This window comes from Anabrus simplex, chromosome 3, assembly GCF_040414725.1.
Source record: "Anabrus simplex isolate iqAnaSimp1 chromosome 3, ASM4041472v1, whole genome shotgun sequence".
In the NCBI taxonomy this organism is placed as follows: Eukaryota; Metazoa; Arthropoda; class Insecta; order Orthoptera; family Tettigoniidae; genus Anabrus; species Anabrus simplex.
In genome coordinates this window covers 156,797,366-156,811,057 of record NC_090267.1, presented here as the reverse complement: position 1 = coordinate 156,811,057, position 13,692 = coordinate 156,797,366, and the positions used below count along the sequence as shown (strand labels likewise).

Here is a 13,692-nt window from a genome sequence, read left to right as displayed (position 1 = left end):
CATTATGAGAATTATACCCCGAAGTAACACTTCACAACTGGGAAAACAGATGTAGCGACAGATCAACACTTAGTACACGTTCTAAACACGGACCTGAACTGCGAAGTGCAGGCATTCCTGCGCTGTGTAACGGGAAGTGATGAGTCAACGGGAGGCAGAAAAGCTGTGCGCACCTGCCGGCCAACCGATGAGAGGAACTCAATTTATTATCATTAAAATTACCGTACCTATGTAGAGGTTTGTTACTTACTATTTCTTCCAGATGCTCCTTACGCATAGTTTAAAGAAATTGTAAACGGAATCAAATACTGAACGAAATAACACGCACAATTATTTGATTACAGTAAACGTTCAATATTTCCCGCTTCAACTTCGACCTTCACGTAACAAGAAAAGTCCATGGGAGTTTAATCAGCCAAGCGCGGACTCTATTTAACTGGCCCACCACGGCCTGATCATCTCCCTGGATAATCATAATTTAAGCGCGGCATGACACGGCGAATGATATGCGATGCAGCACCCTCATGACCCAGTTACATTCGCTGAATTTCAATCATGCATTGTCCCATACGGAATGTTCTCGTCTTATCTGCTGGAGTGCCGTAGATGTAGGCTGAGGGCACTCAATTCATTCAATCACTCATTCAATAACGAATGCTCTCTCCCCAGTTGATGTTTTTCAGTGACTCGCGGAGAGAACTCTTTTCACGCATGCATGAGTTCAGGTAAGTCATTCCTGCATTCATTCATCAGACAGTCAGTCATACATTTATACAAATGAAATGTTATCTCCTTATCTGCTGGAGTTCCGTAGCTGTAGGCTGAGAGCATTCAATTCATACAATCACCTATTCATTCATTCATCATTCATTCATGCAGTGTCCCAATATCATCTAATCAAGCAATTCATCCATTCAGTAAATAATATATTCTTCCATTCATTCATTCATTCATTCATAGAGTTGTAACATTGTCAACTCACCTCCGCCGCATTCGTCATTTTCTGCTGCTTTCTTCCCCATGTTTGACATCCCCACTCTGCCACAGCTACGGGGCTACTGTCAGCCGATTACCTGCGTCAAAACTGAATTACGTCATCGACTCATCCACTCTACACCCTTCATGGACGTTCTCGGCGTTTTTAGTGCCGTGTGTCATGTTTTCTCCTGTACCTCCCATTTCCAGCTGGCTGTATAAGCAGCACTCTTTGCCTACTACTTGGAGGCGATCTTCGGCTGTTGGAGAGAGGGGAACATCTTTGTGCTTTACTATTCGACCATGGGGTATTGTAAACTTCTAATTTGTAAACTTCGCATTACTATGTTTTCGAATAGTTGCACTCGATCGTTATCGATAACGGATAAGTGGATCTCTAATTCCTTTAACTTATATGCTGTTGAAATTTATGTGAAGATGAACATTATTTTGTCAATATACTCGAAAACCTTTCGTACTTCTGTGCTTTAAATATTTTTCTACTTTGAAGACCTCTTATACTCAACTTATGGACTGGTAGCTTCATTCTATTGGGCCTTAATGCATCTCTACTGTATCAACTGTTTTCTAAAACTTGTCCTTTGCCACAACGCACTATTCTCTATTCAGGTCAAGTCTTATGGTATCCCTGGACTTCATCATTTAAAATGGTTTTCTTTGGCTCACTCTCCTATACAATGTATTGTTTTCCTAATGCCCTAATGTTTCTTATTACTCGTTGTGCAATTCGTTCAGAAACGTCTGTGTTGTTTCATGTGCGTGTTCGTTTATTCTATTCGGATAAAATCCGAGTCATAGTATTTGTGTAACTGATATCTGTAAAATCTATTGTGAAGTGTGTTATAATCCTCCAACATTTTCTTGCTGTGATATTTCTAACTTGTGTCTCGTGTTTGAATACATCTATTTTGTTCATCCGAAGTTGGAAATTCTTGTTCATCCCCCAGTGCCCTTGTATTTTCTAACTGCTCGTACTTATTGCTATTTGAATCTTCCCCCTTTGTACCACCCACGGTTTACCTCTCGTTGCCCAGCACTTGAATATGTCGCTTCCAGGTTACCTCCCTATCTTTCGTGAATAAATAATAATAATGATAATATAACCATCTACCCGCCACATAGTCATTCAGTTAACACATAATGTCTATTATAAGCTAAGGATAACACTGTTAAGACTTAAGACACTTGCATGAACACAAATTAATAGGGGTAAGATGTATGTTGTCCCAGACTATATAACACTGTTAACGTCTTTACAAGAATAATAAATAAAAAACTTAGAAACTGCAATTTAGAGATCTGGTGTAATTATTGAGTACAATTTAAAGTAGTTAATAGGTAAGTTAATTGTAACAAAACCGCGCATGTGTCAAATCATGTAGATTGCAATAATGATTACTCCCTCCCCAGTTCCTGGAAATCCGGAACTAGGGATAGAGGTATTCTATTCTTTTTTCTTTGTTACAGGCTTACGGTTCATCAGCTACGATACTGCAGAAAATGGAAACAAAACTAACCGAATGCCACCGTCCGATGTTGTATTCTGATGCAAAAATCCTGTGTGTCATTGAGGGGAGCCAGAAAGGCCTATGCCACGTAAGTAAAGGAGAGCATTCTAACCTACATCGTTCTATCTTCTTACACCCAGTCACTACCAGCTAAAGTGCATAACAAAACCAAACAATACTAACGCAGAGTCGAAGATGCAGTAGAAACGCTGGTAAATATAGGCCATAGACCTTCGGATAGGGTAGGCTTGTAGACTGCCTGAATTTGAACTCGGCAATCCTTAACAATATAAAAGGAGACAATATTTCTACAAAGGCGCCATCTACCAAAAGAAAGAGGGTATTAAATGTATTGATGGTACTGCGTTTATTGAAAAGTGAAATATGAGCACTAAAACAAGTAATATAAAGGGAGAAAAGGTAAAACCAAAATGCACTAAAAATAAATCAGTTTGTCGTTACTTAAAGTATTCAGCAGATTAAAGAATAGTGGACATTAATAGCAGCACAATATATATTTATCGGCGCCCAACGAAGGGTCTGATCATGAAATTTTCATGTATATTCCATCAGATAGTAGCCTAGCACAAGGCGAAGATAAAGCCATTATAACCACGGTAACCACCACGCTATAACACAAAAGCAACACTAAATATCGGATGAGTGGTCCAGAAATCCTCAGTGATCCTGCGGCATCACTTGACTCTATTCCCCCATAACATTGCACTTATCATAGAAAAAGCATAAATCAAAGATAAATCGAGATAAGGCTGACGTCAACAAAAGGATGGGACGAGAGTGCTGGTAAACGGAGAACATGAAAAAAAATCACGGAAAACTCTGAAAGTAAATATAAAATAAATATAACCGTTCCCAGGCGTCCATTACAATCCGTAAATCATTAAAGAGAGAAGATTACTGATACAGATAAAATATAAAGCATATGAACTTCAGAGCAGAATTAAATGAAAGATAAAACCCGACGGAGAGCATTGCACACTTTCCCCATTCAAATAACATTCACACGAAGCAAACTGTGCCGTTTAAATAAGGTACCTCTCACATGAATCCCAGGAGACGCCGTACAGCAAACAAAAATCTTTTCGCAGATCCCTCCCCAAAAACCTCATCATCATCATGAGCCGTAATCTGGCAGATCATTTCGTATCCAATACACATTTTCAATAGCCACTTGCCGACAGTCCCAGAACGAGTACCCAAAGCCACGCAGGGTCCTGCAAGATAAATATGTCATAGAACTGTATGCTGCACTATGAACAGACCTGGCTGAGAGATAGAAAGAGAGAAATCAAATGTCATTCTTACTAATCATATGCACTCAAGTCATAATAGAAACGCACGCAATTACACTGCACCAAACGGAATTCAAGCCAGACGGTTATTTAACCAATGCATTAGACAAATCACAAATAAAAATGAAAAGAGAACTGTTGCTGGCTCGCAACATGTAATCACATGCCAAGTAAGACGCGTGAAAGTTGCATTAATGACTCCAGGATAATTAAAACTCAATAAATGAAAATGAGGTAGTCAATCGGATATTTGCTAGAAGCCGAGATAAATACGGACCGTGAATGAAGAAAAAACCTATACCAAAAGGAAAATAGTCTATAACACTACTTGAGATCATCAAATTGAAACATAGCATCGTGTCGCACGGGGTGACCACAGTTAGAATTATTTGAATCGAGAGAAAACGCTCTGTTAGCATAAAAATTCCATCTCATCAGCCTCGTGCTTCATCTCCTCTTCGAGATCACAGATATAGCTAACGTGTATTTTGCTTTTTGGGGACCTGTTCTTCTGCAGTATTTTGACTTCATATTTATTGGGTGAGCAACAATGTGTCATTGCTCACCGAGTAAGTGTTTAACAAAATGCTTTCATGGGTGGCAACTGTAGTTTTCAGGCCGGGAAACAGTTGCCGACAGTTGCTTTCTCCCAGCTCAGAGTGACTGCTGCTGGAGTTACAGAATTATTATGAAATTTGCCCATGTTAATACCATTTTTGTTACCAGTTCTTACCAACGTCCACTGCAGATTGTTGACTGTGGAACTCAGGAAGTAATGAACAAGGGTTGTAGCTTTCGCGTTCATTGTCAAATATGGGTAAGAGCGTGAAAATAAATAGCCTTACGGAACCTACAAATGCGTCGAAATTTGGCACCTTGTACATCCCATGGCAATTGACAACTGTAGTTTCATCCACGCAAAGACCAGTAATATAAATATGCTAAACATTTACCTCCAGCCTCCAACCGCGTCGATAGCATAGAATCCATGCTTTTCTCATTTTTCTTTATGAGCAACGCGAGATTTGTTTTGTTCCTTGTATTTGCTTTGACAGATAGATCTTATGGCGACGATGGGATAGGGAAGAAAGCGGCCGTGGCCTTAGTTAAAGTACAGCCCAAGCATTTTCCTGGTGTGAAAATAGGAAACCACGGAAAACCATCTTCAGGGCTGCCGGCAGTGGGATTCGAACCCACTATCCTCCGGATATAAGCTCACAGCTGTGCGATTCTAACCGGACGGCCAAATCGCCCGGTCAACGCAAAAAAAAGTAGTTTCTCAATCCTATATACCATTTTATCTATTGGCAGTGAGGAATTGCATGAACCAATGTGGCCGGTTTCTCACAGTATTTTCGTAAATCTTCGGCCAGGCAATCAATTCCATCAACCATTTGCCTCGTGAACATGTTCTTAGCTTCGAACTACAGAGCGTTAACTTGCTGAAAAAGAACTCTTTGAGCTTTTTTGTACTTTCTGATTCTCGTACCACTACCTGTAACAAATGACTTGAAGCCGCAGGTTTCTTCAATGTATCACTGTGTGCTGAATTATTCTCGTATCACTATTAGTGACGAAAAATCATAAAATTAGATAGCATTACATGTTATAATGTTATGGTCGTGTTAAACACTGGAAGACATGCGTGTGCCTTCTATATCATATGAACCTGTCACGCCGACGAAACCATAAATTAATATTTTGACCGCAGTAAACCTAATACTTGCTATAAGCTGCCTATTTTGCCGTACGGAACCATAGTGTGGTTGGTAAAGGTGTGGCGGAACGGGCTTCCATGTCAGGTAGGAGATTCGGGTCCGGGGCGGAGATTAAAAATTTTGGAAAAATTTGTTTAATGTAAGTTCAGTACCCCCTTTCATGCAAATTGTGTGTGAATGGATATGTTTGTGGCCTAAGAAGGGCCGATTAGTTAGCAGGCCGGACATAGACAGACCGGAAGTAATAGGTACAAAAATGCCCTGACAATGTTTTATCACAGCAAATGCTCGATGTGATGACAATGTTTTATCGCAGCAAATGCTCGAAGTGATGACCGTTTTGGTTTATGCACATTCGGGCCCGGTGTCCAATAGATTGTCTTGCGCGCTGAGGCATTCCAGGTGTAACTGCTCGGCAGGCGACCGTGAAAAGTTGCCGGAGCTGGTCGGGATTTTCCAGCACTTGAGTGTAAACGACGTTCTTCAAATGTCCTCACAAGAAGAAGTCTAACGGCGTTAATCCGGTGATGTGACGGGCCAAGAAATAGGGTCTCCTTGTCCTATCCATTTTCCTGGCAGTTTCTCGTACAGATGGTTATGAACGAACGGGCAAAGTCGAATGTGATGGAGCTGCATCCTGTTGCAACCAAACGATCGTGCAAGGGCACATCTCCTAGAAGCAGTGGGAGTTCCTGACGGAGAAAGTGCAGGTTGCGTGCGCCCGTCCAATGGCCCTCAAAGAAATAAGGTCCAATCAGGCGATCCCCGAGGATTCCACACCAAACATTCACTCCCCATCGTACCTGATGTGCCGCCTGTAGCTCCCAGTGAGGATTGTCAGCACTCCAATAGTGCATGTTGCAGCGATTGCCGTTCCCATTATTGTGAAAGCGCGATTCGTCCAGGAACAAGATATGCGATACGAATGCTGCATCATTGTACAGACTGCCTTATAGCCACAGCCAGAACAATTCGAGCTTCGAAATTCCGCCCATGGAGCTCTTGGTGCAGCTCAAGATGGTATGGGTGAAAGTTTTGTTCATGCAGTATTCGCCAGACGGCTGGCGTTCACCTGCCATGCATTCGCCCTTGTACTGATGTGTGGATTATTACGAGCTGCCTCCAGGACGGCTTCTTCTGTTTCACCTGATGTAACTGGCCTATCGCAGACTCGTGGCTGGTTGGAAATTACTCCTTTTGCCCTTAAGCGTCTTTCAACACGGCGGAACATCGTAGCAGCCGGGTGCCGCCTGTTGCAATACCGTCCTGGTACAGACGTAGTGCCTCGCCAAAAGCTAGGTTAAGGTTTTCATAATGTTTACATGCAGTTTCAATGCAATAGGAAATATTACCCAAGGTAAATAAGCGTAGTTATCGTGCACACTACTGAATCATAATGCCAGAAAGGAAATAATAACAAGCCTGAGAACCAGTACAGTTACGCCAAGGAAAATAACGTTACACAATATTCCCAGATCTTAGGCCAACAATCATAATAAAGTTTAGCAGAGGAACTTCACATATAAAATGAAAAATAAATTTAAAAACTTAATGAAAACAAATTAATTGACTCTTTTATATTGCAGTCCGTACACTATGGTTGAAAATTAATTCACAAATCAGTTTAACAACACGAATTATTCAAAACACGCTGCGAGTAGTGGCACACCGATAGCCCCAAGCCAACTGATCTGTTCTCGACTATGAGTTGTTCAATAATTTCAACAAAATATAATACATGACATGCAATGGCTCACCAATTTTACATGTTACAAGAGAGGATGATTAAAGGGCACCAGAAAACAGCAAGGCTGGGAGGCAGAATACATAGCAACATTACCAGCTGGTTTGATAACTCGAATCGAGTTATATGAACTCCTTTTCACAATGTTATTTTACACGGTTTTCGCGTCTCTTCTCTCTCTTTTAACTCCCCACCAATTCAATACCGTACCAGGAACACTAAAACTAAAGAAGGATGCGGTAAATCTTCGGGTAGTTATGAGCAGTCCGTACTCAAAATAAAAACCACGCGCTGCTACCACTAACTGCACCAGGCTAGCGTAGTCATAAAAAGCACACTAACTGCAGCACCAAAATGTACAGACCACCCTTAACGCAGCAAAAAAGAAGTGACCAACAGGACATACCTCAAGTGGAGAGGGTATTACCCAATGTCCATCAAATGAGGATATTCTGGTACGGTATGAAATCTGTAAAAGCTAGTTAAAGAAAAACAAGCTACTTCTTCGGGAAAAATTCATCATCATAGGTTGTTCTGCCATCCGGCAGGTCCATTCATGGCTGTGATCTCCATATCTCTCAATCTTGTGTACTTTTCTTCACTTCTGCATAATCTTCCTTTCTTTTTCTAGTGCAGTCTAATAACTTATATCGTCTCCTTCCCGTTCCTTGTTTTCCTTTTATCATCCCTTCAATCGCTACTCGTAGTGAAGTGTTGTGTCTTAGATTATGTCCATCCAATTTTTCTTCCTATGTTGGATTACGATCAGCATGCTCCTCATGTCTCCCACTCTCTTCAGAACTTCCTAATTTGATATTTATATCATCCCACTTTCTCCTTCAATTCTTCGCCAAATCCACATCTCAAATGCCTCTATTCTTCTCTATTCTTCCTGCCTTAATGTCCATTTTTTAGTGCCTTATAGAGCTATACTCCATACTTAACACCTTTTCAAGTCTCTTCCGGAGCTCTTTCTCTAGCGGGCTACAAAACATACTTTTCTTGTTGAAGCTTTCCTTGGCTAAGGCAATTCTAGCTTTTATGCCTGTTATAGAGTGAGGGTCTTCAGTCACAATACTTCAAAGATACTTATTCACCTGTTCAATAATTTCTCCCCCTATCTTGATTGTCGCTTTTTCACCTGTACCTCCAAGTATCACAAATCAATGAGCTTATCAATTTTCCAAATCTTCTCAAATACACAACAAAATTCATTTAATAAATTCTCAACTTAGTCTGGTTCAACATCTCATGTACATGACCTCACATAATCTAGCGGACAAGAGTAAAGATCAAAAACAATCACACCAACAAATTAACAATACACAAAATGAAAATGATGAAGAATATTACTAAACCCTTGGGTTAAGGATAACGATTCTCTAACGCAAGGATAACTTTGAGTGAATCAGTTGGAGACCTCTAGTAGTTTTAGATGGTGGGGACGCGATTAGTCTGTCATCAACAACCTATCCATCAAGTAACACCAAGCAATGAATAACTGAAGAATGAAAAGCAATTGATTCATGATAAATACATCTTTAACACAAAGGGCGGTATGGAATAGGAATAGTTTTGAGAAGAAAGCACAGGAGGGTACTCATTTCTGAAGTCATACTACCAACCAGCTTCACCGAAGTATTTAATATTTTCATTCCAAAATGGTATACTCAGTTACGTGGGATGGGGCAAAATCCATGGCAACTAATTTTTTTCTTGAAGATACCAGTCCGATTGGAAAATGTGACATAAACAGACGAAAGGCCGTGTTAACTACATGTGTGGACTGTGAATAGCACTGAAATATCGTAACACACTAATTTATTACGATAGTATACATGGCAATATGGCCTTCCCGGTGCAAAAGAATGACAACACAGTACACATAAAGTTGACATGACAAACCTGGTACTAAAGACTCTCAATGTAGTCCCCTGGGACTAACACCACACGCTGCCAAAGATGTGGGAGGTGCTGAATACCATCTGCCTCAGCATTTGCCGCACCGTGTGTGAATCGGGTCACCTGTTGGCGCACAGTATTAACAATATCCTCTTGTGTTGCAAATCGCCTACCACGTAGTAGTTCCTTAATATTTCGAATGAGATCAAAGTCACAGGGCGAAATGTCGGGAGACTACGGTGGATGCTCAAATTCTTCCCATCCCCAACGTCGCAGTAGCTGCTCTACACACTATGCTTTATGTGATTTTGCATTGTCGTGCAGGATTATTGCACTGTCCATAAGATCCAGACGTTTATCCCGAACGCCACGTCGTACCTGTCGCAGCAGGAAGTCCCTGAAGTACTGTGCGGTCACTGTCCTGCCATCTGGAACAAAAAGGCAAACAATGACACCCCTGACGTCATACGCGACGATCACCATCAATTTGAGTGGGGAAGGATTCTGACAGACCTTCTGCCTCCTTGGTGATCCAGCATGTAGCCACTCCGTGGACTGATGTTTCAGTTCTGGTTCGTATGCCCTGGCCCAAAATTCATCAACGGCAATTATTCGTGACAAGAATTGATAGCCGTCCTCTTGCCAGTGTGCAAGGTGGTCGGAGCATATTGCATAGCGCACCCACCTTTGAACTTCCGTCAGAGCAAGCGGTACCCACCGCGATGCGATTTTGCGCAGTTGCAGCTCATTACACAATATCCTGTGGACGGTGCGTTTCTCGATGCCACTTGCCCTCTCTAACTCCAGTAGCGCCCATCGTCTGTCTTCATCCAGACGCTGCTCGATGACGGCACGTGCCACGTCGGTCCACACAGTGACAGATTTTCTCGAACGTTGCTCATCACTGGTTGACACACGTACTTGATGAAACTTTCCTACCCACCGTGCTACTGTACGGTATGGTAATGCATTATTCCCAAAGACTTCCACTAATTCACTATAACATTCCATCGCCTTTCTCCCTCGGAGAATGGCTATTTTGACGTTAGCGCGCTGCTCAACACGGGTTACGTCCATCTCACACGACACTCAGAAACTGAGAGATTTCATAGCCCTCGCTGCGCTTCTACCACATATCACAGAGCCATCTGTTGTTCTGCATATGCACTATGCCTACAGAACCTTCGTACGACACATATACGTTTGTGATCCGTTCACATATCTACCAGATAAAAGTAGTTGCCATAACGTTTGCCCCAATCCTCGTAAATTTAGAGAAAGGTTATGAAATACCTCAAATTATGTGGCCAGCAGGAAAACCAAAGACCAACGACACTACTCCATATACTACCAGTTGTCCATGAAGGACTTCGGTCAAACTCGGTATAAAAATAGGTGACATCCGCAGATTCTCACTGCCGCATCCCAGCAAACAGGTACCTATCCAATCGCACAGAAACGAGGCAAATCGAATATAGATGGCTGATTACGGGGTAGCTCGATCGAAAACGCTCAACAACATACGGAAGAAGGAGGTAACTCCATTAAAAGACCCAATAATCGATTAGCAGGATGACTTTAGTACCGACCGGAAATCGCCAAATAATCCCATACTTATCCATCAAAAACACTGAACGGTACGGTATAAAATGAGCAATATCAACAGATATTTAGAAATTCCACCAAGAAAAACAGCGTATACTGGTAGGTTAACTTCAAAATTAGCTTTACAGTATCATATATTAAATTAATGGTGATATCAGGGCAACAGGTTATGCAGGTAAACACCAATTACATTCACCAAGACCATATTATTATTCCACATGTGTTGCAGATTCATACCAAACAAATAATTGCCATCTCCACTAGACACAGAGGTTTAATTACAAAGGTGATTAACCACCCACTAAAGTGTCATTAAACAAACCAACCGTAAACAACCTACAACCATATACACCAGGTCCATGCGTCAGATCACGATGGTCAAATGACAATTACCATCCTCGACGTCATGCCATAAGTCACCCAACTCAACCTACATCACATCCACGGAAACGTAACACACTATCACAGGCAGAGGAACACCAAACCAAACATAAGAGTCAAAAGAAGATAAACTTCTCATGTTATGAATTATTTCTTACACTACATAAAATAACACCATCAAGTGGAATAGGCTCACTTCCGACACACCTAAGCGATCTACAACACAAACGGGACAATACAGTACATAAAGAGGATATGAATTTTTAGAAGATTACAGCAGTGCGCAGTGTGCAGAATTAATTCCCAGGGTGCACATTAATAAAACATGCCATGACACCTCAACTACAATTTACGTTGAATAAATCACAGAATCAGAATTTTAAGAATGACAGGTTAGGCTAATCTAATACCACACCGGAAAATTATTAAGCGGATGAAACTAGTGGTAGACTCCTTTTCAGTATGTATCCTCAACATAAAGATAATGAGAATAATTAAGAGTAGGGCACCAAGGTTGTTTGAAACAGATTAGAATACAATTGATAACGAAGGCGGAATGCTGTGAAGACACAAAGCTATGAACGAAGCAAGCACGTAACCATCTCTGACACCAATCGACAGTACCACACAACAAAAAACATTGCCCAAAGAAGGTGACGCAGAGGAAATAATCCAAATCACTGCCCAGCATCCCACAGACCAACACTAGTCAGGTTAACAGTTTACAAATGTAAAACCATTCACGCATTAAGCAAACACTTCCTCATAACCAGCACAGGTACGCAATCGCTAAACAGTGGTGAGTCACTTCCCCAGTAGCGTAGCCAGGATTTCAGTTTGGGGGGGGGGGCATTTATTTTGATAGGTGACCAAACTTCCAGAGTTTAGGTGGTATAGAATACCTAAAAAGGAAGTGAGTGTCCTTGGATCCAAGTAAGAGTGGTGGATTCATGCGGATTCCGGAAGCTAATAGTAATCATCATCATCATCATCATCATCATCATCTTCATCTTCTTCTTCTTCTTCTTCTTCTTCCGTTTTTCCTACATCTGTGGGGTCACGGGTGCGAACTGTGTCGCACATGTGAATTTGGCCCTGTTTTACGGCCGGATGCTCTTCCCGACGCCAACCATATATGGAGCGAAGTAATCACTTTTGTGCGTTTCTTTGGTGCTTGGTAGTGTAGTATGTTGTCTGAATATGAAGAGGAAAATGTTGGGACAAACATCAAGTCCCCAAGCCAGAATATAAATACGGTAATTTTATTATAATAATGGTCATGTGATAAGCTATAAAGATGTGACATTTTATACGATTAATGCGGCAAAGAAACACACACATACACGTCGAATAAAGGTTTCTCGCCCTTCTCCATGGCTAGATGCTGAAACCAAGAGAATGATGGCCTACCGTGACTCGTTATTTCGACATTTTAAACAAACCTTAGATTACACAGACTTCAAATCTTACCGCATCTTAAGAAATCGCACAAAGCAGTTAATCAGAAATTTTTAAAAATGTGCATATTTCCGGAATTTAGCTAAGAACTTTAATTCCAGTCGCGCATGGGACCAATTTAGAGCTCTGGGAATAGGAAAACATCAACAGAGCCAGACAACTCCTGACATTCTACTTGACGAACTGAACGATTACTCTAGTAGAATAAATATTCAACCTACCCCAGTTAACTGCACCGACTCACCGCCCTCCCCTCCAGCGAATCCACCATTCACATTTCACAGTGTCACAGAAAATCAGGTTAAAAAGGCTTTGTACTCGATTAAATCAAATGCCGCGCGTGTAGATGATAATTCTATTACTTTTATACAGTATATCAAAATATGTCTTGTCAATGTTGATTTTGTCTTTTCATAATAGGGGGATTCCGGCAGTCCACTATTCGTCGACGGAAAGGTGGTGGGTGAACTACACGGCCTTTTTCCGACTTTTTGTTTCAAACGAATTTCAAAGATTGCATACACCAAAGTATCCAGCTACCGATCGTGGATAGATCTTAAAATGAAAACTGAATAGAGGAAATAACGTACAGCAATTGTTGTAAATGCAACCACCTGAAAATAAAATAATTTCGAAATAACCTGGAGGTGTACATTTTTTCCACAGACCCCATCCTTTTCTTTCTTTTTTTTTTCTTTTTTTAAATTTGAGAGGTAATCAGAATCATGCATCTCAAGCCAGGATACAACAATTTGTTCAACTTCACCGTCTATTAAGGGTAGTTTTCTACTGAAGTAAAAGACCCAGTATGTGTAAAATGAAAAGATGATCTAACATCTCTAGTGTCCATACAGCATGAAACGTTATATATGTTGGGACCAATTTCTTCCCCATTTTTTGATATATTGCTACTGAATTACGGTTTTTGCACCTGTAAACTCCTTAAAGGTATCTTAGAATCATAAACATAGCGATATTTTTGGGTCCACGCCCACAAGTCGAACAGTTGGCCCTTCTCATTGTGCACCGTAATATAAAATGCAGGTCTTATTGGAAATTTATCGTTG

At 41.1% G+C, this 13,692-nt stretch overlaps 1 protein-coding gene across 1 annotated transcript in view; it reads left to right on the top strand.

The window, feature by feature from the left end:
• LOC137498890 (chymotrypsin-1-like) overlaps positions 1-13,265 on the top strand; it is a 164,101-nt gene extending 150,836 nt beyond the window's left edge. The window contains exons 6-7 of the mRNA XM_068226608.1: positions 2,464-2,592; positions 13,046-13,265. Coding sequence (XP_068082709.1) covers positions 2,464-2,592; positions 13,046-13,201 — 285 coding nt within the window. The 3' untranslated portion in view covers positions 13,202-13,265. The remainder of the gene's footprint in view (positions 1-2,463; positions 2,593-13,045) is intronic.
• Positions 13,266-13,692: the final 427 nt, after the last annotated feature.